Genomic DNA, 27660 nt, shown 5'->3' on the forward strand with positions numbered 1-27660 from the left:
AGAACATTCGTAATGGGGGAACATCCGAATAAAGGGTTTGTTAAGCTCAAATAGGTGATGTTAAGGCAGGGTTTGATCCAGATAATGTCTACAGATTTGTTATATGACCACACATGCTATGGGTCAATAGAGCAGATAAAAGATTAGGTTGTTTAGACAGGAATTACTGCATTATTGTTGGATTGTATGTTGAAATGTTTTCCCATGCACTACAGTTATAAAATTTACCTTAGAAGCCTTGCCTTCTATGGTGATGATCAAAATGATAAGTAAGGACAACAGCAATGGGGCAAGATAAAACAACGATTAATCTTTTGACAAAAATAAAATAAAAATAACCAAGAGGTAAAATAACGGGCCAAAATAAAGAAAATAAAAAGCAAATTAAGTAATATTAATCACATTACTAGTTTGTTGAAATAACGTTCACAGATAACAATTGCGGTTCATTTTCCACAAGACAGACAGCGTGGTGCAGCAGTGCCCTCTGGTGTTCAGCCTAAGTACGGGATGACCACCTGCTGTTAATGATCGGCATGTAGGGCCGTCTGCTTCACCACACTAGCCTTCGGCAGCAGTGGGCGATTTTCCTCAAACTCTCAGACACGAGTCTGGCTATATATGACGGCATAAAAAAAAAGAAAAAAAAAAAAAAGGAAAAAGCAAGAAACACTACTGCCTACATCGAGCCCTACCAAATTCACAACAGTTCCCACTTTCATGTCAGACTAAATATTCAATGAAGTCTGACATGAATATGTGAAAAAGGGTCTTTGGGTTGCAGCTTAGCCAGGTTGGCTGTTGAATACAAATTGATATAACATTTTGCTCATAAGAAATCTCCAGACTCATTTCTGACATTTAGTTCTTTCTCAGATTAAGGATTCAGATCTCTCCCTTTAGTTGGCAATTATTGACCAAGCAAGCCAGTGGAGAATTACATCTGAACGCTGCACACAGAAACTTTACTACCCACAGTCCAGCATCTGATATAATGCCAAAAAATATGTAATATTGAGTGTTGTTATCTGAAACAGCTTATCGATAAACTTGGCACTGTCAACACACTGGTTGGACAATTCCTCCAAAACAACAACTTTAAAGTCTAGAGTGCAGCAATAAGTCATTCAGTGAGTGCTGCTCAGCTCTGCGACCGCCTTGCCATACAACAGATCACCAGCGTCCACGCCCCTCTCCGGTTCAACCTCTAGCCAATCACAACCGTCCTTCTAATCACGTCCTCCCGGCAACACCCAGGTGATGACCTGAAGCCTCCAGCGGGGGATCTGTTAAAAGAGCCACGGATGAGGTCATCTTCCGGGCCAGGCCTTTGTTGTTGGTCTTTGGCGGTGCCGGCTGCCAGGACAGTGGGATGAGAGAGGACAGAGAGGCTAAGCCCCTGCTACGTTCCCACCGCGCCCTGGAAGTCCCTCCTCACTTAGTCCGTTTTACCTCCTTCTCCTTTGATCTGCTTGTACTCCTGCTTTAGAAACAGTAATATTGATAGTACTGCTGATCAGTAATACTTGTGGTACACTGGTGTGGTTTTTCATTAATATTGCTGTTGTGGGCATCGGCGTTCCTGTATTCATGTTATTATTGGTCACTTTTTGACCAACAATGTGTTTCTGACCTTAAAACGTTGAATGTGCTCAAAAATAATATATTTGTGGCTTAAATAGGGTTATTTAAGCCTCACACCACAATTTGGAAGTGAAGCCCATTATATTTGTATTATGAATTACACATGATGAACGGAGGTGTATGTATAGGATATAGGCACATTTGTAGGCTTCAGTGGTGGATTTATTCCTGAGGGCCGATATCTGCCAGACCTCCACTTCCTCCGATCACTCAGAAGGTAGGACAGAGGTCAGGGGTCATTTTGACACATTTGGTCATTCACTAATCAAGCGAGCGCAGCAAACATCTGTTTGCAGGTGTCGCGGCAAGTGGTTGAGCTACACATTCAGACCCATCTTGATTCGCTAAAATCGTGTTTTCTGAGACTGCGCTTCAGTTTCTCTTTGGTTTCTCTTCTGCACTTTTTCTGTCCGTCTGTTCATGAATCTGCATGATGAGATCGTGCATACTATTCAGCTCTGCCCTTGGGCAAAGCACAGAATATACTGAGAATATACTGAGAAATTACTTTCTCAAATTCAAAGCTTTGTCAGCGTTGTTTGATCAGACAGTGAAGTCCTTGCTTCATGGGTTGTCTTGCATAATCTCTTGTCTGTAAATGTTTATGTACTGTTGCGTTGGTGAGGTTTTCCTTGGACAAGTTATCCATGGTTTGAGCGGTCAGATCTGAATACAAATATAACACATGCTTTCTCAAAGTCCTTGGGCTATCTGTCATTATTCTCACCTGGAGAGAAACACACACAAGCACAAACACACACACTTATACACACACATTCATGCATACAGACTCAAATTTTCTTGTCAATCTTCTCCCTATTGTATATCTTCCGTTCTGACAGTGCAACAATGAGGTCATGCTGACTCTGGCTTTTACGGTTTGTCAAGCTCAACCCATCCCATTATTCTCTGATTCAATCTGCCCGGAGAAAAGACGACCTCTCTTCCTTCCACATTCCTGGTCACTAAAGTAGAAACAGGATATGATGAACAATATAGACTAATCAGTCATAAGGCGGTTTGAGTTCATTGGAATAGAGTACAGACCTAATAGTTTAGCCATTACAGACATTAGACTCCAAGTGTGTATAGAAATCAGATTTTATTTAATATCTGAATTTTCCAATTTAACATCTATTCTTTGCATCACTCATTCCCTGTATCATCCTGGTGTTGGATTGATATCTTGCATCAGTGTTCTTATTGGTGCGTCCGTAGTGAACATAAAACAGCTTTCTTTGTCATTTGTCATGTGGATAATGAAGGGGTTCCAGTCATGGCTACTGTACTGTGCGGCCAGGATTTAACTATTTTGGTAAAGCAATAATCTATCGCAGAGGGATAACATGCATACATGACTCATCTTAGTATTTGCAATTAACACCTTCCTGCTGCTTGTTAGCGGGCTGCCAATCAACCGGGTTTTCACGGCCCCTCTCTCAGTACCGGGGCTGTGTTACCATAGAAATGTGAAAGCGGGCACCCCACAAGTTACTCTTTCTTTCACTTCTCCTCTTTTCCTTGAATCCTCATTAAAACCACAATTATCATTTCATAAAAAAAAAAACTCCCCCCTACTGTTCGCAGTCCCCAGTCTCAGTACTTAATAAACAAAGTCAGCGGGGTGAACACACACGCTGTGTGGCTTAGACACAGCGTGACGACGGCGGCCTCAGAGCACAGCCCTAGATCCCACCCTACCCTGATCTCCATCCCGTCTGGGTCCTGCCCGTCACGCCACAAAGGCTCCGTTATGGTTCCCCGCCGACGCAACTCAAGGGGGTCTACGGCACCATTACGTCCTTGCGGACTAGGGATCGACCGATATATCGGTCGGCCGATATTCGCGTTTTTTACGTGTATCGGTATCGGCCGATACGCGGGCGATTTTCGCCGATATTTTTTTCGCCAATTTTTTATTTTTATTTTTTTTACTTGTTCTACCTCACCTGTTTTTACTATTTGTTAAATATAGTTTTTTATATTGAAGTTCAATAAATGTTCCTTTTTTTTAATTGAGACTTGTAACATTTGTTATCAGTGTAATTTTTATGATTGAGGGAGCAAAAAAAACAAAAAACAAACAAAAAAAGTAGTATCGGCTCTAAATATCGGTATCGGCGTATCGGCGTATCGGCTAAGGCTGATGAAAAAATATCGGTATCGTATCGGCCCTAAAAAATCTGTATCGGTCGATCCCTATTGCGGACCCTCCTTGCGTCCGCCGCGAGGGCCTGACGCGCACCTTCCAAAAACGTTAACCTTGGGTCGAGGCGACGCAGCAGCGAGGGCTGTGATTGGTGCGCTCACTGAAACCCGACGCAGAACCTAAACAGGTTCACGACTGCGTCGAAGCGTCTGCGTGATCGTTGCGTTGCGTCGCTGGGAACCATAACTGAGCCTTCAGGCTGAGTCCCAGTCCTTTCTGAGACTCTGACCATACCACCTTAGTGGGACTGGTTGTAAGAATAATACCGATAGTAAAATTAGTAATGCATTTTATTGCAATTGCTTTCCAAGATACATGGGTAGAATTATTGTGCAACTTATGAAAGTGCACTCCCGTGCAAATTAATGTTGAGCAAGGCAACCTCCACCCACCGACCGCTCGCCCCCAACACTCCACCCCACTACGAAATGGACTGCCCCACATTATATGGTAAGTAGGAAGCCTGTTAGGATGCAAATTATTGAGGCCGAATATTCTAGTTCTTGACAGCACACAAATATTCTAGTTCTTGACAGCTCTCCCACACATACGCACACACATTCACACACACACACACACACACACACACACACACACACACACACACACACACACACACACACACACACACACACACACACACACACACACACACACACACACACACACACAAAGAAACACACACTTACAGTATATACACAACAGACATCCTATGTGTTTAACAACATACAGCCTTGGCTTCATTTTGTCGGTTGTGACATTAAAACCACAGTATGTGATAAAATGTGCTTCTAGTCACCCATGACGGGGGGGGAGTGTGTTGAGGGGGGTGGTGATGAAAGAGAGGGTGGGGGGGGGGTGTGACAAAGGACAATGAGAAGAGAGAGAGAGCGAGAGAGAGAGAGCGTAAGATGGAGGAGAGACTAGTTAAGGGCAGAAGGTAGGCGATAACAAGAGCTCTTGTGACGGCATGGCTACAGTTTCCTTGGTAACTTTGTTAGCATTCACGGTCTCACACACAAGACTGCTAATCCCCGCTACAGAATAGGCACTCCATTCACAGGAAGGAAGCCCATTTGAAGTGCTATCGCACACAGGCAAGGGGTGTGTGTGCGCATGTGTGCGTGAGTGGGTGCCTGCTTGTGTCTGTGTGTGTGAGCGAGCATGTGTGTGTGTACACGTGTGCATGTGTGTTCTTGGTCATGTATGTGTGGGGGCTCATGCATGTATTTGTCAGGGTGTTCTGGTGCTCATGCATGCATGTATTTGTGTGTGTGTGTGTGTGTGTGTGTGTGTGTGTGTGTGTGTGTGTGTGTGTGTGTGTGTGTGTGTGTGTGTGCCCGCACATGTGTCTGTGTGTCTGTGAATGTGTGTGTACATGCTCATGTATGTGCGAGTGTGCTCGTGAGCGTCTCGTGTGCGCGCGCGATGACAGAGATGGAGGGGGGTCCTATTAAGCATATTGTGCCTGCGCTATTCTAACCCCTCAGATATGAATTATACATGAGCTGGCGGTGGGCTTCATAAGCAGCAGGGCCAGGGTGTACAAGAGATGGTCAAAAAAAGCCATGCTAGACGACACCGTTTCGTTAGTTTTACAGTGTGTTCTTAACGCCTGGGTAATTCAGGGTTTAGAGAATCACCTTGAATGACCCTCCCTGACGATAAGGGATCGGGGAATCATTGAAGATAACGCTAAGTTTGTACAACCAACCGTCTGCCCTCCAGTGATAACAAATGGAAAATAAGCCTAATGTTTTTTTCAGTGGCTAATCCAACTCCGGATTTTTTGCTCTCTAAGTGTTAGAGAGAAACCTACATCTCTATGTGCTTTTATAACCCTTCCCTGACCCTAATCCTCAAATACGCCCTTAGAGAATGAAGGGTAGATTGATTTTACTCCTAAACACTTCTTTACCTCCAACCAGGGACACCGTACCTACATTAGCATCGCGGCACCAAGGTCGTGTCCTCTTCTGTTTTTGTCTTCGAGTCCTCCTTCAGTTTAATTCACAAAACCCAAATCCCTGCTTAATCCTCCAACACCACCACCACCACCACCACCACCACCACCCCCTTTCTCCACTTCTCTTGACCTCTTTGTCGTCTCCAATGGTCTGGCTTGTCAGCGTTTCGTCTGAGCGGGAGGGCGATGGAACAGCGAGGAGACATGGGAGTTTTTCAAGATGGCTGCTGTCAGCGGCGCAGGTATCTTACCTGTCTGAGGATGAAACTGGTGGAGGTGGTGCTGCCGTCGGACCTCTTCAGACGGCTCCGTCTGGAGTAGGTCCCCCTATTCGCCTGACGGAGGTACGAGAAAATAAGGAGCAAAGAAAAACAGAATCACACATCGAAGTCAACCAAGGCTGCTCTGCGAAAGCAAGAGAAGAGTCACACAGAAACAGCAAAGTTGCGGTTTGTATCGTGATCTGGGACGGGGTCGAATCTAGGTTTTTTCCTCATTAATCATGTGCAAGTAGGCCTACGTAGTCTCTACACACACTTCTTGTGGTTTCACCCTTGAAGCCCAGCTATAGACGAGGGATGGAGGAGGCCGGCTCGCTCCCAGCACGCCTGTGGTACTCTGAGATGACCTCGTTATAATAAGTCAATCTGTTTGAACAGCGATAAAGTGCCGTGGCGTGACCGCATGTCCTGCTGTGACTGGAATAAATCCCTCCGAGGATTAAAGGGGTCCGTCTTGATCCATTTTTACCCGCATGTGCCTATTTGGTGTATTGTGTGTAGAACTGTGTTGTGATAGGGATTTTCTTTTTCTTTCTTTTTTAATGGTGTTTATTGTAGATGCATATACGATTGTTGGGTGTTACATATCTCTTGCCATCACTATTTCTTGGTCTGGCAAAAAACTATCAAGAAATCGTCGATAAACAACGCTGTCACCGCATTATTGACTGAGTTACAACAATAATTACAATAATTTATTGTGCAGAGAACTCACTCGGAATCAGTCAAATACGTTCTATTTAAAAACGAGTAGTTCCATCTAAGGCGGTAAATAATTGAGCAGCCCATTTCGTTTCTAACACATAGGCCGGGCTGCCCGTTGATTAATTATATCTAATAGGGTCATTAGGAACGGGCCACCAAAATCCATCCAGTCTTTTCCAATAATGTTTTCCCTATGCAAATGACTGTATAAACCCCATTACAAACTCAATGTGAAACAACAACACGAATGTGACATGGTTCGAAAACAATAAACTTCTAGGTCAATGTCAAGCAGAGAACAACATTGATTCCATTGTTAAATGTTATGTCATTGACATTATATGTTATGGTTTGTCGATGTGAAAAACAGACGTATACCTTTCAAACCTATAAAGCAATTTAATTGAACTTAATTGTTAGTCACATTTGCTCCTTTCATCCATACAGCGATCCGCACCTGGAAGACGGGTTTCTGGGGCCCCTCGGCGATGCCCTGACGGGTGTAGATGTGCCGGGACATCTCGGCCAATTCATCGGTCCAAGGGGGCGGCTGCCGCTCCGTCCCGGTCCACTGGAACTGCTGCTGCTGCCCCTGCGGCGGACAGTGGACTGCTTGCTCCAGCTTGGCAGCGGGGGATGCTTCACTTGTCCTCTGCAGAGATATACTGTATACAACGTGGCCGTGGCTGGGAGTTCTCTCTCCGGTCGCTCTAGAGAGGACTGGGTTGTTGCGTTATGATTTGAAACGGGACAGCGGCAGCAGCTTCACTTCTACTGACGAACGGAGGCAGCGCTGACTGTACGGTTTGTGACGTGCAGGTCACCCGCCGCGAGCACCACACAGATGTCGTGCCCGCGCTCCAAGCTCGGTCCCGCTCGGCTGTATTGATGGACGCTGTTTCCCCTCACTGCGCCAGCACGACCCAGTCGTTTTGGCTTGGACATTTCTTGGCATTTGCTCGGCTTTTCATACGCCGTGGCATGCACCAAACCATGCACCATACCTTAGGGAAACTAAAATGTGTAGTTCTGAATTTTTCTTCATCCAGATGTGGCTGAACATATTAGTCTCTTTAAAATAAATGCATGCATTAATACAGGTAATACACCATTACTAGGCCCACTACTACCTACTTGTGGTATAAGACTAAAAAAAAAAAATATATATATTTATCCAGGCCTAGGTCATAATAGATCAGTCTATTATTCACTGACGGTTTATTCAGCAAATGCCCTCCAAAGGTAGTAGCATATTCCCTATCTCAAGTCAACAGGCCCGTGTTGTTCATCCTGGTCTGATTGAGCGGCTGTCAGGTCGTCGATCGTAGCCTCTCGACGGGGAGCTGTGACGTGTGTGTTTCAACCGTGAGTGAAGGCGTCATGAATAAACCATCCTCGGTCTCCCGGGTAACGGAGAGCAGGTGAGCCGACTCAGTGGTCGCGGGGCGGGCATGCCTCCCAGAAGGTGGGGACAGAGAAGTGGCAAGATGTAACCGAAAGCTTTATTTCAAAATAATAATACCGGAAATGGATCCAAACCATAAATCAGTTCTGATTCAATTGCTTGGGTTTTTATGAGGAGAGTAGAGAGAGAGTACCCAGCCTGCAAATCAACGTCTTTCTCCATTCGATCATGATGCAAGCACTGAACAGGTTAGAGTCTCTGCAGTTATACACACAACTCACACAATCCAAGACAGTTTTAGGCCTGCTGTTAACATCCACACAAACAAAACCTTGTATTTGATAAATTATGCTCACGTATGAAGCTTGACATCCTTTATTAACCATGTGTTTTAGGCAAATGTAATTTATACCAAAATACAAAAGAGGGCCACACAGACCTATTTGAACACAGGTCTTTTTTTTTATATTTCAAAGATGTTTAGTTTGCTGTGTTACAAAAGGTTCTTTAAACATTATGGATAATGAATTTTCTTGCCCCGAATATATTAAATATAGGCATCTACAACTCTAGATATACAGCAGCTTCCTATACAGAAGTAATTTTTCCCAAAAGGTTTTTGTGTCTGTGTCTGTAATGTTCTGATTTCTACGTAAAACAAGGCATCCAGTGGTACATAAATGTTTACAAAGTTAAGGTGCAATGCTGATGTGGAGAAACCCAGATATCTTACATCTAATATACAACGCTTTTAACATCAGGCAAGTCAAGAAATGTGGACCCAGCAAAAAAAATAAAGAAAACGGCTAATCTTAAGATTTCAACTACACAGATATCATGAACGCCAAGCAATTTATACTAAAGTTAGTATGATGCAAAATTGCTTGCACTTTGCCTGGCTTTTACAAAGAGAAAAAAAAAAGATAACTATAGTACATTCTCAAAATAACTGCCTATAATGTACCAGTAGATATACAAATTAAGTACAAGGGGATGTCATTTACAAGTGTTAACATGAACGGAGCGGACGCGAAGCAATGCCAATAGCTTGCATATAAACTCTTCAATTGATGGGAAACCAGAACCAAGCCTCATGAACTCAAAAGGGCTGCACTGAAGGGAACAGAAACCCAACTTTATAAAGATGGCAAGCAGGATGTGACTTAATCATAAATAGACTTCTTACTTGGAAAGACATACAAAGGGAGGGTTTAAGATGCTAGCATTATCTCAACGACTTCATCATCCTGATGATTCAGGGACTTGGCGGCGGTTGTGGCGCAAAAGGATCGGTGTTTGAAAAATATGCATCAGTGTTCGGGATGAGAAAGAAATGCATTCTGAAACTCCCTCACGGCACACAGAGATATATAAATAAAAGAGAGAGAAAGAGAGAGCGAGAGAGAGATAAGGACTCTTCCATGTCCATTGAGCAACTGAAAAACGGTGGCTAAATGACTTCACGCATGTCCGTTACAGCTAAATCGACAAACGCTGGTGAATTAAAACTCTTGGCTTTTAAAGAGTTACCAAACACAATCAACCTCTACCCATCTTGAGCCAGAAATTGTCGCTCATGGACCGAGGTTTCACCATAGAAGGTGCTGCCGTTCCCGAGGTATTAATTTCCGGGTTTGGAACGCTTATCAAGTGTGCAACCTGGATGGGCTGGCACCCTCTCAAATACACGCTTTAATCGAATCGGAGTCAACAAAGTGCTCTCAAAACCAAAAACGTAGCATCTTCTCCTCTCTGGGAAGATAAGTGAAACATAGGTTGAAACCTAACCGAAGGGACTTAAGTGGGCGTCTTCCTCCTACCGCAAGATTAACTTAATTTACAGGTGCAAAGGTTCAGAGGTTTGCTGCGTGGAAGTAGCACAGTACTTTGGATTATAAAACAACCATCGCTCCGCAGCAAAGAGGACGAGTCGAGTTCCCACAGAAGGTTCTAGAAACATTGTAGTGCCGGGTAACCGCATGCCGCAATCATCATCATCATCATCATCATCGCCACCACCACCACCATCAGCAGGAAGGATTAGTGAAGTGACGAAGCAAAGTTCAGAGAAGGGTGCAGCTCAGACCTGCACAGTGTCCGGTGTCATCCAGAGACTCGAGGAAAAACAGAAAACTAATTTTAAAATAACTGGTTTTACTCTTTACGAGACACAGTCCAAATTAAAAAAAAAAAAAACTCACTCCGAGTGATTGAAACGTTTGATATACACATATATATATATATATTTGGGTCAGATGATCTCTGAAGGCAGGTTTGGCTTTACAGTAGGGGCTGCTGATAGAATGCGGCCTGCTGTTGCTGCTGCTGCTGCTGCTGCTGCTGGGCCTGGTGGGAGGGCGCCGTCATTGGGTAGGAGCCCGGGGGCATGTTGGCGTTGGCGTTCTGATAGGCCGACATGTCCATGGCCCCGCCCATCTGGGCCATGTAGGGCGCCCCGGGGGTGTGGTTCATGTAGGGAGCGTTCCCAGCGCTGCAGTGAAGAAGATGGAGCCACAATAAGCCGAAAGTGAGACAACATGGGACTCGCACACTCGCTCGCCGTTGGTTAGGCCGACTCTGTTCTTATCTTTCGAGAGACTAATGAAAAAAAGCACATTCCGATGAATCCATGAGACAAAAAAAATAAAATGCAGAACTAAATATTAAAAACATTAAAAGCCATCTCAATAAAATATCACCTAGATATATGTCATAGTTAAGGCTAATTCATTTATCGGACCGTAAGGTTTAAGACTTGACTCTAAAAGGAGAACCTTTTACCTCATGTACGGGGGCTGCCCATGTTGCGTGTTGGGGGGCATGGAGTGAAGGGGTCCGGGCTGGTCGCTGGGCAGGCTGTAGGTCTGGGGGGGCGGCGGGCCCTGAGGAACCCCTGGAGCCATGTAGGTGACACCTGGCTGGCCCGGGTAACCCTGCACAACGCCGAGAGAGGCCGGGGGGGGGGGAGAGAGAGAGAGAGAGAGAGAGGGTTAAGAGACTTCTTCCACCGCTATTCTAAAACAGTTTCTTCAATGCGAGGGGGGCAGACTGCGTAATGCGACGATTCAACAGAAACCGTGCCGCGACGCGCGAGACAGCGCGGCCGATGCGCTCCAAAAGTAAATGTGTGCTCGGGAAATGAATTCAAAACAACAGAGAACACGACCATCTGTGGGGAGCCGGTGTCCTCGAGTTTCTGCGTGTGGAACCCGAAGCCCCTTCGGTTCCGCAGCGCTAGGTAAAAGACCGAAAATAGGCTGTTGTGAAGGGTAAATTAATCAGGGAGAGGCAGCGGCACAGCGAGCTGGGGGCCGTGGGACCGACCGACCGGCCGAGGCAGCGGCTGTCGGCCTATGTCTCTGAGGAGACACAATGACATCATTGCCGAGCAAAACAGCACTGCCAACACAATCCACGGGACTCGACCAGAGGGAGGGAGGGACGGAGGGAGAGGGTGGGGGAGAGAGGGAGGGTAGAGGGTGGAAGAGAGAGAGAGAGAGAGCACGCAAACAAAGGAAAGAGAGAGAGGAAGAGGAATGGGGTTAGAGTAGGCTAGTCATTTGCGCGAGACTTGCAGAAAAGATCCCCTTGGAAGGGTGGGCCGCGACGTTAAACTTTAGTGTCCCCGTAAACGACCCCTCCCCCATCCCGAGCTCGCCGTGTCGTTTCTGCACGTCAACACTTTGGGTATTAGCGCACACAAAACAACGGCTTAAATCAATGGCCGGGTCAATGGGTCATGTCTTAAGGGATGTAAAAGGGAATAATAACCGGCCTCAGTAACACGGCTGGTCAGGGTCACATTCGGTTATGTCATCTTCGTTCCACAAAAACACAACCAGAAATCCCAAGAAAGTGTCCTTCCAGCCTCCACGTTTTGTTGTGTTTTTTATCTTATCATACGCAAAACATACAGATAGGAAGTTTTGCATGAATATTTTTCCATTGAGACCAGGGTTGAATTTTCCTTCCAAAATAACGACCTGCTGAATTAGCATCAGAGTGCAAATCTTTATAAAGGGGAGAGAGTCTTTGGGGTGGGGGGGGTGAGACTTGTATTTCGGTCCCACCTGCATGGCCATGGCGGGGCCGGGGGCGGGGTAGCCGGCCTGGGACTGCATCTTGCTGTAGGTGGAGTAGAAGGGGGCCTCGTTCATCAGTGTGTTGTACAGCTCCAGAGCCTCCAGCACCTTCACGTTCAGCTCCGACAGCTCCGAGTGTTTCCTGCGGAGAGATCAGAAATAGCATGAGTGTTTAGTTTTGGTTTCTCTGCCGGCTTTTCTTTAGTTCATAAAGATCACGCCACTTTTTACCAGACGGTTAAAAAAAACAGTTTGGACTTTGGAGCCAATATCGGAAGACAGGGAGAGATTATTTCGGTTAGGACTTCAACCAAAATGGTGCCTTAAAAAGGGCTCTCCTATTTCATTCATAAATAATGGAGTGCTCTTATGCTTTCAACGTCCAACGTTTGTAATCCAATGCAGCAAAGTAAAGACAAACTATAAATACAGACCAAGACCACATCACTGAAATGAATATTTCCGAAGAGCATGCCCTTGCTGTTATCTCCGGTGCGGAGACAGGAGTGAGAGGACAGGTTCATTTAATGGGATGCATAGTACACCGATGAGTCCCGCTCAGACAAGGTCTAGGTGGAGACATAACATCCCTCTGTGGGGCATCTAGGGACCGGTGGCGACATATACCTGTCAATCTCTTCTAGTTGATCGTCGATCATGGGGTTCATCTGCTCGCACGCACCTATTCAAAAAAAAAGAGAGATGGATTAAATCCTGAATGGAGCATGAATGGGATAGAGAGGTGGGGTAGGGGGCGACTTCTCCTACCCTCAAGTTGGACCAGCTCATTGCCATCAGGGGAGCCATCGGCTGGGTCTGTGTTCTGCAGCAGGGACAGCGTCTGGTCCATCTTTCCCTGGAGAGGGAGACCCAGAGGGAGAGTGAGAGAGAGACCAAGAGGGAGGGGGAGAGAGCGACCCAGAGGGAGAGGGAGAGAGAGACCAGTAGACAGAGTAAGAGAGAGACCAAGAGAGAGAGTGAGAGAGGCCAAGAGGGAGGGGGAGAGAGCGACCCAGAGAGAGGGACCCAGAGGGAGGGGGAGAGAGCGACCCAGAGGGAGGGGGGGAGAGAGACCAGAGGGAGGAGGAGAGAGCGACCCAGAGAGAGGGGGAGAGAGAGACACCAGAGGGAGGGGGAGAGAGCGACACAGAGAGAGGGGGAGAGAGAGACACCAGAGGGAGGGGGAGAGAGCGACCCAGAGAGAGGGGGAGAGAGAGACACCAGAGGGAGGGGGGGAGAGAGACCAGAGGGAGGAGGAGAGAGCGACCCAGAGAGAGGGGGAGAGAGAGACACCAGAGGGAGGGGGAGAGAGCGACACAGAGAGAGAGGGAGAGAGAGACCAAGAGGGAGGGGGAGAGAGCGACCCAGAGGGAGAGGGAGAGAGAGACCCAGAGAGAGGGAGAGAGCGACCCAGAGGGAGGGGGAGAGAGAGACCAGAGGGAGGAGGAGAGAGCGACCCAGAGGGAGGAGGAGAGAGCGACCCAGAGGGAGGAGGAGAGAGCGACCCAGAGGGAGAGTGAGGGAGAGACATAGAAATAGGGACCAAGAGAAAGCAAGAGACCAAGAGAGAGACGCAGTCCGATTCAACAAGACAAAGTGAGAATCACAGGGAGAGCGAGACAGAGAGAAAGCCCCCAAGCCACAATAAACAAATGGCCTCAGAAAACCGTTTTGAGGGTAATGGCTTTGTTGTTCAGGATCGTTAGAGCTGCGCCACACTAATGTGAACGACTGGAGTATGACCAGAGCCTAATGCTTAGCAGCAAATTAACTGAGGGAAGCTGACACTGAAAGACACAGACACACTGAAATCCAACCCTCTAGGCTCGTTGGTGTTGGGGGGGGTGGGGGGTACCTCGTCGATGAAGACCGGCTCTGGCTCCACTCGGGCTTCAAGGCTGGTCTCCTCGGGGGTGGCTGCCTTCTCCACATACGCCACTGCAGAGGGGAAAGGGGAGGATGTGTGAGTGCGCTGGCTGCCTGGCTGGCTGGCGTCACTAATTTGTCCTAGTTTGAGGGCCCCGGCTGCACTGCGTTTGGCCCGCTTCCCCGTGGCTGAAAGGAGGGTGGTTTCTGGCGAAGACCTACCGGGCTCCGGCTCTGCGTTCAGGTTGTTGGTGACAAAGTTGGAGGGAAAGAGTCCCATTCCTCTGTGGTTCTCTCCCTTCCACCAGTTTGGGTCGCTGGGGGCACGTTCAGTCACGATACCGAGAGAAAGAGAGAGAGGTGCTGCGGCTTAGCTTAAAATGTTACCAAACAGTTCTTCATGAATGCATTGTTTCCCCTTTTCTTATACTGAATGTGGGTTAGGCTGCATTGCGGAAATCCTTTGCAAACCCTCCTCCCTCGAACCAGGTCAGACCCTACACGTGGGTCTGTCGTACACGGCCCGTCGCCCGTCTCAGATTGGTGATGGTGTCTGGGTTCATGGGTGGGGTCCCCCCCTACCTGTCGTCCAGCACCAGGATGAGCTCGCCGGTGATGAAGGTCAGCTCGTTGTCCTCGGCCGCCTCGAAGTCGTAGAGCGCCCGCACCTTCCGGGCCTCCCGCGGGGCGGCGCCGTTGGTGGCGCCGGGGAGGGCGGAGTCGGCCGCCAGGGGCCGGGCGTCAGTCTTCTGCTCCTGCAGCGAGAGCTCGATCGCTGGAAAGGTGAGCGGAAGAGGTGACTCAGTGTGTGTGTGTGTGTGTGTGTTGTGTGATTAATAATTGAATGCATTTTTTATTTATTGTAAAGAAAAAGCCGCAAAAGTTTCTCCCTTTTCATTTTCTTTGCCCCTTAACTATTTTTCTTGATAACAGTCTGGAACACTGTTGTTCCCATTTGTAGTATAGAAGGTAGATATCATGGTTTTACAAGAGAGGGATTGGTAAACACTGTTTATTATCTTCTACTCAATATTTCACATTTCCCTCACAGTATTGATACGGTTTCATCTTATCATCTTATCTGACCTACAAGGTACAGCTTAAGTTCACACGAAGACCAAAGTGAGGAACGACATAAACGCTGACCATTGTTTGCCTATTTATTACATTTCACGTATGCAACGTAATAGCTGCTAGATAGTTGTTTTAACCATCTCTTCACTATGATATGGAGAGGGTCTGTTGCTACAGCTAATACTGCAAGCTGCTGCTGCTGCCGCCGCTGCGTCCTCGCCTTACCTTTAGCCAGGTCGTCGTCATCACACGGTTTGCTCACTGCAGGTGTGCTGACCTTTGCACTGGACCCCTGTGGAGAAGGCCGACCAATAGGAGGTGTAAAGAGGATTAAGATAAGCAGGTGAGTTACACACTGGAAGCGAATGCCATGCCCCCCGTAGTGGATGCTATGATGTGGTTACCAGAATGGAGGCAGGTTGTATGGGCTTAAGCAGCCTTTTGACTGTTGTATGTAGGGGTGTGTGTGTATATATATATATATATATATATATATATATATATATATATATATAAAATGTGTCTTAAGTGTCTTAAATCTGAAAGAATTTAGGTGAAAATCTAATTTCTTGTGACATTTCTAACGGCTGAATGATTTTGGTCCTCAAACCTAGACAGCACACACTGTTAGATTTGCACGTTTTGTTGAGGTTGAGATGATATGAATAATAATGCCCCAATCAGTTTCATCTTGGATAAATGGCAGACACAGACAATGGGCCATTTTAATCCCATTTTATAAACCTAACTGGTTTACAAAACCGGTTAGGTTTATAAAAAGATTTCCAGTCAATGATAAATAATATGCTCCTTATTTTTCAAAAGCCCCCACATAAATAAATAACTAATTACTACGAAAATGTTTAACAAGAAAGAAACAGTAACAGCAAATGTAGTTCATTAGCTGTAAAACGATGCAACATGAGCAGTCCTCGACAGCCCTTAACACATGCAAACACAAGGCATTTGTTACACAACACTGAGTGACAAAATTATGAAACGAAGGCCAGAGAGTGACATCATCTCTGCTAGTTGGCCATCAACAGAGGCCATCCTGTTCTCTCTACTTATACAGGCATACACGTGAACCATGGGAAAATGCAAGATATTTCAGTGAAGCTCTTCCTTGAAAAACAAAAAGAGAGGGAGAGATTTCTTGAGCCATCACTTTACTGTCGACAGGCACCCTACACTGACACAGTTTGACATCTGTGGCCGGTAATCAGGATGACACAAAATATAGTAGATGGGAGAATATAAGAGCGACTGATTGGTGGGTTGATAAATTAACACAAACACCAGCAGACGTCAGAATGCTTCTTCAATATAAATCCCTGAATCCCCGAAATTCTTCGAGATCAATATTGCTTATTAATCCAGGAAATGGAAGATGAATGTGTCTCCAATGGTTCCAGGCACGTGTGCGTGTGTACCTGGGAGCCTGCAGCAGGGAAGCTCACGCCCTCCTCCTTCATGGTCTTTATGGTGGCGCTCATAAGGCTGAGCTGGGGGTCCTTCTGGAAGGCCTCAGCCCAATCTGCCATCAGAGCCTTGAGCTTCTCGCACACCTTTGGGTTGGCCTGCAGGAAAGATCGAACAAAACACACACTTTTGAGGAAATTTTCTAAGCAACATAAAAATTGATCTTTATTTTTTTATTTATACATGAATCTTATGTTGTTGTTTTTTAATACTTCATACCCTACTCAGCACAGTCCGTGCTTCGCTGGTGAATTCTCTTGAGCAGATTTCCAAGTGGAATATTTTTCCACTATTCGCCACGCAGGCCCCCAGCAACTGCAAATAAAGATATTTATACACATCGGTTACTTCTGACTGTGACTCACACCAAATACCTGAAATGCTAAAAAAAATGTTGAAACTACATATGACAAAGTGTACATGTGTCAACAGGAAAACAATGACAGCCATCACAACAGGGTTTTAGCAGGTGTATGATTGAAGGTTCATATACTATGTCTGAAGGATATGGTATGAAAACGTTGGTATGTTCTTAAACCACATCAAACTCACCGTGAGGGCCTGCATGGCAACATGAGGCACCTTGTGGTTGACTCTTTTCATAATTGATCTGAGGCAGTCTTTTGCGCTGAAAAAGAAGACAAACATCATGAAATAAGAGGTCCTTTTTTAACCCCATAAATAAACAAGCCATCTGGACTTTTTGGCAGGGACAGCATTGGATCGTTTGGTGGTTGCGAGCAAACAAGGCTGTTGTTATTAAAAAAGGGAGTGCTATGTCCCCGCTTACCCATTGGGTGTCGTTCCAACCTTATCGCATATGTCCATGATGACAGCCCAGTCATCTGCTGTGTTGTTTTCATGCGTTGCCTTTTCTGTAAATGAATCCCACGTGGGAAACACATAGGCACATTTTTAGACGTATTGATTGACTATGCCAGTGTTGAAAAAATGTAGCACATATAATTGATAATCTAAATGAGCACAATGTCTTTCAGCTTGATCTCCAAGAGCCCATATCCCATACGTAGATTTAGAAACAGTTAACCCCACATATAATATACGGTGCGTATTGTCTTGTGTATGATGAAACATGTTGCTAAATTGAGTAAAAGTGTGACTGGACATACAATAGCATCCTGGGTTGACCATTTAAAGAGACAACGGACATTACTGACTCACCATTATTTGCATAATTACAAGTAGACTTTGTTCGAATGTAAAGCACAATGTTATTACGGAAACTGATAAACTGTTTTAACGGGGAAATGTTACATGTTGAACCAAGATAGGGGATATGGGACAATCTGATGATGTCTGGACGGCCACACCTGAATACTACAATAAAGTGCACTAGGATACTAGAGCGTAGTGCGTACTATATCGTATTATAGTTGTATACCATACACGTTATATTACGTGAACAATGTTCTTTACCATGAAACTGTAAACGTGTCCTGACAGCAAACATGATCTGCTCCACAAATGAGCTTTGTTTTGTTCACCAAGCAAAAGATGTGTCATTGTCAAACTATGCGTTTGTAAGTTGTTGGCAAGCCTCCTTATGTGTCTTATTAACCAGGCGTTGAACCAAGTGCTACACGTATCAGACTGGAACACAAACCAATAACAATAACGATGACTGTTTGTGTTGTTGTGGTCACAATGTCACGATATATCGCGAGTGGTCAGAGGCATGCTAACTCTGGAGCTAGTTGGACCACGGCCCTTCTCTGGGGAAACCCCGAAGAGTCAAGAGATGGATCACTTACCCACATCTTGCTCAAACGGATTTTGCGCGAATAGCGGCATTTTGACAGTATGGAAACAACCGGAGACTTTCGGTAAAGAGAACTAAACTACTGAGGCGATGTTCTCTTCCTTATCCATCCAACTCCAACCAGTTGCTCTTCCGGAAACCAGGTAGGCTCCCACACTGCCTGACGACAAATGGACCACTGTGAACGTCATTGTTTTTTTCTAAACTCACCAAGATAACAATTGTGACGTTTTTGTAGTAGACTACATTCCAGATCAACATAATCCATCCGTTTTACATTTTATAATTTATAGTACTCACCTTAATTAAAGTTCGGCGCAATGCCCACGTCTACGTGTGATAAATGTAATAGCGATCTCCAGCGGCCAACACGTTGAACTGTACCTACAGAGGTGTCAATATTGATATTTTCTAATGATCTTGGCTGAGAATCTGTTTGATCAGTAGGGATTTCCATTAAAAGTATTTTTTTTCAACTTTAAATGGTGATTTCATTAATGTGAAATTGAACGTTTGTTAATAAGTAATGATAATACAGATAGGAATAATATCAGAAACCCACCAGTGTCATCAACACATAAATATATTTTGTTGAAAGGTTATTGTAACTACCTTTAATTTGTTTGGATACGAAGACATGCTCAGTTAGTATGTATTGGAAGATTTAAATGTATTGTAAGTATTTCAAATATTTACAAAATAACAGGGGTACCTTTACCTACTATTTTCCCACTACTGGTAATAATCAATACAAAATATGATTTATTAATAACAATAATGTTCAACCCATTGAACGCCTCAATATTTTTATTGTTCTTATTTTTGAGTATACTTTATTTTTGTTGTTGACTGTTGCACTTCCATAAAAAGGGGCGACTCCACTAGGGGGCGCCCGTCACGGAGATTTCCCCATTTCAGCTCAGGCCTTGTGTCTTTCATTTCCTGGTCTTGAAACGACACAGGATCCGAGACAGAACTGTGGGGATCAGACATTGCAATCATGTCGGCACCTGCCATGGGACCCAGCAAAACGATGCAGGGTGATGCTGCACCCAAGAAAAAGAGGGGACCGGGTGCGCTGGCCACGGCGTACCTCGTCATCTACAACGTTGTAATGACAGCAGGGTATGTAGCCAGTTAGTTTCTGCTGTGCTGCTTAACTGTAATGCCTCTGTACGCTTTGCATTGAGCTGAGTAATAGCCTGTAGCAGAATGAATGGTGGTGGTGGTAGTGGTAAATCGCTCGCCTGCTGTCAAATATAAAGGTGCCCGATTTGCATGTTCAACTGTACGACTTTTACTGGGAAATGTGCATATGCTCAATAGATGTAACTAAAGATAAACATATGGTATTGCGAACTTCAAGGATGACATATAGACCCACGGCCTACACCGTGGTAGATGCATCGTATTCTCGACAAATAGGCTTTAGATTAGATTTAAAGTCTCTTTTTCAGTACAAGGTAAAAAACAAGGCACGCCTCTGACTATTATACGATTTGCAGTATTTGCCTATCTTTGGACTATTGCGAAACAATAGGGTCGATGTTGTTTGGTGACTTTGTCAACCAGTTGGGTCACATAGTGTCGCTTCTTTCGGGAGACATTATGCATGCATTGGAAGTGTGGAGAGTCATTGGAAGACATGGTTGCCATTTGAAGTATAGCTGTTGCATGAGACACTTTGCCTGGAAGTCAGGCTTGGATTTCCTGTTCCGCTGCCCCCCATGCATTAACCATCACTTCCCAGTATCACTCGGATAACTGGTTTCACTGACATTTTAACCTGTGTTGTCTGCATTTGTGTTTTATGTTCATCAAATTTCTCTGTCTTGGTTTTTAATTACCAATAGTTCAGTCATTAATATAATATATTAACGTGTAATAACACACAATATATACATACTATAACTCATACATATCCTAACTAAAGGGGTGTGTGTGTGTGTGTGTGTGTGTGTGTGTGTGTGTGTGTGTGTGTGTGTGTGTGTGTGTGTGTGTGTGTGTGTGTGTGTGTGTGTGTGTGTATTTTCTCCGCCTCTAGGTGGCTGGTGATTGCCGTGGGCCTGGTCCGAGCCTACCTGGCCAGGGGCAGCTACCATGGCCTCTACTATTCCATAGAGAAGCCACTGAAGTTCTTCCAGACCGGGGCAGTTCTGGAGGTAATAATAGGGCCAGAGGGTTGGTCTCCATAGAGTTCAACCTCCCACCTCCCTCCCTCCCCCTCCCGGTCACTGGGCCAAAGGGTATCAAACCATTGAAGAGTAGACGGCTGTCCTTGTCCTTATCTGGCTCTGGTATGCACACCGTACTGGACCGCTATTTGAGCCATACAGTTACGGCTAGACTCTAGGAATCGTTCTTCTTTGGCTCTAAAACACACAATAAGTATTAACCAGTGGAACACTGTATGACTTTGTCATACACTTGTAAATGAACACACACTTGCATACATTGCAGAGGGTGTGTCTAATGGACAGTATCCAGACAACACAGATAAGAGAAGTAATCTCGTTTAGCATAGAGCTCGATTGTTTCCATTCACCCTCCGATAGACCAATACCTATTTGCTTAATGAACATTCTGGGATTTGGCAGAGTTAACGCTTGGAACATTTTATGGAAATGTTTTATTGATGGACTTTGATCACAACATTTTTACATCATCAAACCCATTCGGAAAAAATAATACATTCCATATTGTCCAGGGTTTTATGCTGGTTTTCCAAAACCATATATAATGCTTATATTTTTCTTTCTTTTCAGATAGTGCACTGTGCTGCAGGTAATTGCCCTCTTACCTTCTCATCATGGCCATTAACTTGGCTATAGAAGCTTTAACGAAAACAGCGCGTTGTTGACTCATACGATTTTATAACCCATTCTCTTCATGATCTTTTAGATAATTAGCTAGGTGACCTAGCTTGAGCTAGGTCAGCTAAAGCGGGGTGGAGGTTGTAATGGAGGTGGTCACCACCTGTGGCCTCTTCTTCACTCTTCACTCACACAGCCATTAGCCATTAGCTTTAGCTAGCTGACCTATAACACACATCTCAGGGCTTCGACGTGGCAGTTCACTCACTCACTCACTCACTCACTCACTCACTCACTCACTCACTCACTCACTCACTCACTCACTCACGAACGAACGAACTCACGAACGAACGAACAAACGACTTAAACATGAAAGATTTTTTTCCTACTTTTATTTTCTATACTCGTATTCAATGCATGGATTTTTGCCTCTGATGAAGTCTTGTTGTTTGAAGGTTTGTTTGTCTCCTTCGTTCCAGGGATCGTACCGTCGTCTCTGGTTCTGACTGGCTTTCAGGTCCTGTCCAGAGTCTTCCTCACCTGGGCTGTTACTCACAGCGTCCGTGAGGTGAGACAGACTGCCCTCACTGTGGCTCATAAACGCAACAATTGTTTTATTGCCTCCAAATACGTATGATTACCATCAAATATGCTTAAGTATAATGTGATGTCAAATAGTTATATGATGGCAAGTGTCATGAAGTTGAGCCAATCAGAATCAGCAGGATAAAAGGCCTAATTGTTGATGTCAGGCGCTTTGATTTAGCGTTTGGTAAATCAAAAGATATATCAAATATGATGCATGAAAAATCAGTGTACGTAAGATTTCAGTGTCACGAGTGATGAAGAAATGTTATTTGCCCTGTTAATAGACCGAAGAAGAGTGATGGTGTAAGCAAAGTAAGGTATCCTTGCTCAAGCACGTTCGTCTCTTAAGAGCTTGGTAGTGAATTTGAGATGGAGGTATAACAACGGCATCTTTTTCAAGTGTCTGCTTATTTTCCTGCATGGTCAAATGCTCAAGTGTGTGTGTGTGTGTGTGTGTGTGTGGTGGTGTGTATGGTTGTGTGTGAGGTTATGTGTTTGGTTGTGTGTGTGTGTGTCTGTGTGTGTGGCTGGCATGTGTTCCGCATTAGTATTTGCATCCTGAATAACATATTGGCGTCTCCAAAACAAAACAAAAGCTCTGTTGTTCTCTGTGCCTTGAGTGTGATCTGGCCTACTGGCAACTAAATGGAACCCAGCGGTACGCCATCGACTGGTTCCTTTTGCAAACTAACCCCAGCTCTCTCTCCTCGTCCTCGTCCTCCACATCATCTTCCTCATCCTGTCGTGTGCCCTTGCTTCCATGCTGGGCTTCAGGTGCAGAGCGAGGACAGCGTGTTGCTGTTCGTCACGGCCTGGACGGTAACGGAGATCATCCGCTACTCCTTCTACACCTTCAGCCTGCTCAACCACCTTCCCTACCTCATTAAATGGGCAAGGTAAGATGGGGGGAAGACACTAACACACATGGTATAGGTAGATTGCAACCATTCACATAACTCGGACCAAGCCTCCTGTGAAATCATGCAATTCTGCGCCAATTCATTTCCCTGTTTATGCACGTTAGGAATATGCCATTTATATTATATATTAAGCTGGACAAAAAACATAAAATGCGATTGAATATAAGAATATAATATAAATTATATATTATTACATTTGTGTTTTTTTATTACACAAAAAAACACAAAACAATCCCAAAAAAATGCCCGCAAAATCCTATAGGAACTGTTAATATCATTATTCTATCGAAGCCGAAGGCAAGACTATTAAATACATCTATTACAGTTGACAAAATTGAAATAGGTTTACATAATTTAAATAGATTTACATAAAAAGGCATTATGGCAGGCCCTTCCATTGTAAACATTATAACTTGTAACATAACATAAAATGTAAAATATAAAATAAAATATTTCTGTAAACATAAAATATTACTATTTGATAAAGAGGTAGTTCTGATAAAGTGGCAACATAATATTCAAACTTTCAACATGTATTCATAAATATACAGTGTTTTGCAAACGGTAATAACCTTAAAAAAGGGATTAGTGTACAGGAGAAGAATGAGGAAAAAACACACAAGCAGCTCTTTCCCTCACTCGTCTGTATTGAATGAGGAAGAGGAGCGCGATCTCCCTACTGGAGCCCCAAGGCATTACCAACAGATCGACGAATTACCAACAGATCGACGAATTACTAAACCACACAGATATATTTCAAATGAATTATGTTTACTTCAAAATAGATTATACATATATGAATAAATTGTTGTATACAACTTGTCACACTCGCTGCCATGCTTGTGTATCACTTCGGTAAATGCGCGCTCTGTGCGGGGGGAGGGCTGAGCCCATTCCGAACTACGGGAGCTGAGAGGGAAGCGTTGGCGGACGATTTTCATTTAAATAAGTCGACGTGAGCTACACACTCGAGTTAATCGATAAAATCGTTTTTTATAGCCCAGCCCTACCTCGTAGATTGAGTTGTTCTATCTTAGTGAAGCGATTCCAAAGAATTGTTATTAAGAGTCTGATGAGCGTGCGCAATCTCGATCGTTCTGTCATCTTCGGCCCTCCCTTAATGGTTTTTCATCTATATATTCTTCACCCCCATCCACAACCAAGGCAACGGTCGTAGAGTGACTCACTCACAGTGGCCGCCTGGGTGGGTGGGTGGGCTAAGGGGGGGGGGGGGAGGGGGGTCCGCTGTGGTTGCTACGAAACAAATGGCTACTGTTCGTCCTCCACGTCCTCTACATCGGGAGACAGATGTGTGATTGTCAGCGCCGCAAGGTGCTGCTCTCCATTAACGTGGCACTGATGATTGGGCCTGCGTCAGCCACAGCGTCAAGGGGAATTTTGTTTGTTATAAGCAGTGCGTCGTCTTCTGATTCATCGCCTCACTCGAAACCGTTGGTGAAAACGGTTTGGACGTTAGGGACAGGGGTGACGATCAGGCAGATTGCAATGTCGACCACGACAGCAGCTTATGATGATTCACCATTTCTGATGAGAGAATGAGCGAGTATTGGCGAACACAAACTCAACCAGCACAGTGGCAAACTGTACAAAAAGTCAAATCGACACTGTGTAGTTTAGCATTGCCACTGTAGAAGTACACTTGTTCAGATCCTCATTTGAAGGCTCCAACCTCTTGCGCGAATAAGGTTCTCTTCGGTAGAACATGAAACAGGAAATGAGGCCCAACACTGACGCTCAAGTTCTCAAATAATAAATAATAATAATATATTTTATTTGTAGAGCACTTTACATTTGAAAATCTCAAAGTGCTACAGAGTTTAAGAGAGAAAAAGGGTTGTTAAAACATATAATACATATACAGTAATAGAGAAATTAGCAAAAAGCTTTTTTTAAAAAGACCAGTCTTAAGGTTTAGTTTAAAAAAAGCTGTAGTCTGTGGGGTCTTCAGGTGGTCAGGGAGGGCGTTCCATAGTCTTGGGGCAGCAGCGAAGCTCTGTGCTTCCCCCAGGAGTCTTACTATAACATAAAGGGACTGATGGTTCGAACCAATGACCTTTCAACCAGCGGTGAAGCCCCCTAACCCCCAGACTCTCCTGACGCCCTAGGTACACCTTCTTCATCGTTCTGTATCCCATGGGTGTGAGCGGGGAGCTGCTGACCATCTACGCCGCACTGCCCTACGTGCAGAAGACGGGCCTGTACTCCATCACGCTGCCGAACAAGTACAACTTCTCCTTCGACTACTACAGCTTCCTCATCCTGGCCATGGTCTCCTACATTCCTCGTGAGTGGCCCTGCAGTGCGCACACACAGACAAAGACACAGGGCCCTGACCCAAATCTAGAATACATCCAGCGCTATGTCGTGGTTGCATTAGGGTGCATTTCTTAGTTTCATATTCGTAGAACGAGACACTTTAAATGAAGATGTGGCCCTCTTCTGTTTTTATCTAGCCTTTTTCTTATTTTGACAACAAGGGTTATGTGAGAAATAGTTAATATGAGCATAATCACAATGGGATGGTTTTCAAATTATCATTTATTTTTAATGTCAACTGAGGAATCTTCTGAACCCGGTATGTTCCTCTCTTCCTCCAGTCTTCCCCCAGCTGTACTTCCACATGCTCCGCCAGAGGAAGAAAGTTCTGGGCCACGCGGAGGACCTCAGCAAAATGGACTAGGCCGGCACGCGGACACTGGACTGTCAACGAACAACGGAAAGCGGGATCACGGCGTCAAAAATAAACTTTGCAAAAAAACAGAAGAGACAATGCATAGCCCAACGGAAACCGGTCCTGGAGTTTGTATGTTAATCCAACGTTCAATTTGGGTCGATATAACGCTCTTTTCTGTTTCCTTTTTTAACCTTTTTCTTTTTAAATGTTCTGCCTCACATTCTTTACACACTTGTTCACGTTCAGGTAGGAGGGCCTTGCGTCCCATTTTAGTTTTAGTTTTTTCATTTTCGGAAGTATTGCCGTCACGTTGTTTATTCGGAAAAATGGCCGACGTAGAGATGCTCAGATCACCACTGAGCAAACAGCTTCCTGGTGAGCGGTGAGTAGCATCACGCCGCAGTACGCTATGCCAGAACGAACGCACTGATAGGAGCAGTCTCTTCTCTTGTAGCACAGATATATCGATTCCTCCACCTATACCTATCAAAGCCTATTTAGTTATCTAGGAAGTAGCAGTTTATGATATACAAGTTACCACATCCAGGACATGGGACTTTTTATAGCGTTGTATCATATATGTTCCAACAGGCTTGTTAAGATGCTACCAAGTCTTTTAATTTATTCCTTGCATAAGGTTTTTTGATAACATTCCTCGATTAGTTTAATAAAACCTCTTCTCGTTTTTGTGCTTGCATGAGTTTCTTTTGTTCTGTACTAGAAGAGGCAATGATTTGGGCTGTGGAAGGGGAACTATATTTACATCTGTCCAGGATTCGGTTGCGATGTAGCATTGCTGTTTACATGTTTTGTGTAACAGAACCTGTCCAGCGGCTGCGTAGGGCCGTCAGTCATTTGTTTGGGTGGTGTGACCTCATGTTTTCTCGTTGATAAGATAACCTCGTTTTTAAGGTTTTGTTTTAATGTACATTTACTGAGCAACCTCATTTAACTACAACAAAGCTTTAAACATGCTCATGTATTTTAATACTATTACTTTTGACAAAGGGCATCCTTTCTTCTTGGAAAACGTTCTCTTTCTTTGTATTTGTATTTATATAATGGTCGGTGGTTAAGACATATGCTTAATGGATTTTTAGTTACACATCTCATAAGATTTGTTCATAAAAAAAGTGGCTTAACACATTTTTGCCTATAATCCGAGCTATACAATTAAGGAACTGCTTTAGAAAACAATGAGGGCTGTTTTAAATGCTCAGGCTGAACAGCACAATTGTGTTTATTATGTCACCACAACAGGGTTGCTTTGATAAAAAGACAAGGCAACTGACGGCAGAAAAAACATGACAAAACACACAGACACATTCAATGTCAGGCAGCAAAGGGGTTGATGCAAGCAGGCGTAATTGCAAACATGGATTGCTTTGAGGATTTTGCTGATGAAAATGCATAAGTTAATGTCATTAATTAAACACGTGTGTTACTTACAATGCCCGATTAAAGAAAACATAGAAAAGATAAAAACAATCTGGGAATCTGATGTGCGATGTGTACTTAAGAGAGTTGTGTGCTCTTATTTGATATTGACGTTTTCTTCTTCCTGGATCCAGAGACAATGTGAGCCATTATGCAGTACATGTAGGAGACCAGCTTGGTGTACAAGTGCATGAACCAAGACATCATCCGTTTGCCTGGCAATGGTGGCACTTTGTGGTGAACGGGAAGCATGTCAAAGCCTTCTCCACCCTTTTGATACCTGATGATGAGCATGGGACCAGCAGACTTTGTAATTACTAGGAACAATAATTATCTTACTATATATTTACAATAAACGTACAATATCAGCAATGGTTATTTTCCTTGTGGTTGTCATTTGAGAGTATATATGCTTGGAAGTAGAGTGGATTCAAATAAAACAAATGAAGTTAATAATAATTTACCTATGACTTGGAAATTGAAGTCACCGTGATATGCATGCAAATTAATGTTTTAATAAATGCGATACCAACTGAGACCATAACTGGCATTGCCATAAATGCTTTCATGAAATTGACGGCTACAGTGGTGCACCTATTTTGACTTTCTGAGTGCATTACTGGCTGTGCTGGCACTGGTCACTGGTAGTGTGTGTGTGTGTGTGTGTGTGTGTGTGTGTGTGTGTGTGTGTGTGTGTGTGTGTGTGTGTGTGT

At 44.5% G+C, this 27660-nt stretch overlaps 3 protein-coding genes across 5 annotated transcripts in view; 1 reads left to right on the forward strand and 2 right to left on the reverse strand.

The window, feature by feature from the left end:
• The window catches only part of cacnb4a (calcium channel, voltage-dependent, beta 4a subunit), a 30063-nt gene extending 22132 nt beyond the window's left edge, over positions 1-7931 (reverse strand). Inside the window, exons 1-2 of one of the 3 annotated variants that reach the window (XM_030342999.1) lie at positions 7263-7930; positions 6071-6154 (exon numbers count right to left, since the gene is read on the reverse strand). In XM_030342999.1, coding sequence (XP_030198859.1) covers positions 6071-6154; positions 7263-7325 — 147 coding nt within the window. In that variant the 5' untranslated portion in view covers positions 7326-7930. Of the gene's footprint in view, positions 1-6070; positions 6155-7262 lie in introns of all 3 variants that reach the window. The other 2 variants (XM_030343001.1, XM_030343000.1) reach the window with 2 other exon arrangements.
• Positions 7932-8288: 357 nt separating this feature from the next.
• Positions 8289-18654, reverse strand: stam2 (signal transducing adaptor molecule (SH3 domain and ITAM motif) 2). The gene is made up of 14 exons (XM_030343003.1): positions 18487-18654; positions 17505-17589; positions 17267-17342; positions 16934-17029; positions 16666-16812; positions 15458-15524; positions 14741-14933; positions 14381-14475; positions 14148-14230; positions 13061-13148; positions 12920-12974; positions 12281-12434; positions 10992-11143; positions 8289-10701 (listed from the first exon to the last, which is right to left on the reverse strand). Exons 1-14 carry the CDS (start codon positions 18524-18526, stop codon positions 10491-10493), a joined length of 1542 nt encoding a protein of 513 aa, XP_030198863.1. The 5' UTR covers positions 18527-18654; the 3' UTR covers positions 8289-10490.
• Positions 18655-19409: 755 nt separating this feature from the next.
• Positions 19410-27319, forward strand: hacd2 (3-hydroxyacyl-CoA dehydratase 2). Its single transcript, XM_030343009.1, has 7 exons — positions 19410-19619; positions 20539-20656; positions 21260-21278; positions 21787-21875; positions 22670-22791; positions 24942-25120; positions 25434-27319. Exons 1-7 carry the CDS (start codon positions 19495-19497, stop codon positions 25514-25516), a joined length of 735 nt encoding a protein of 244 aa, XP_030198869.1. The 5' UTR covers positions 19410-19494; the 3' UTR covers positions 25517-27319.
• The last annotated feature ends 341 nt before the right edge of the window (positions 27320-27660 follow it).

The sequence above is a fragment of the Gadus morhua genome, chromosome 20 (assembly GCF_902167405.1).
Source record: "Gadus morhua chromosome 20, gadMor3.0, whole genome shotgun sequence".
Taxonomy (NCBI): Eukaryota; Metazoa; Chordata; class Actinopteri; order Gadiformes; family Gadidae; genus Gadus; species Gadus morhua.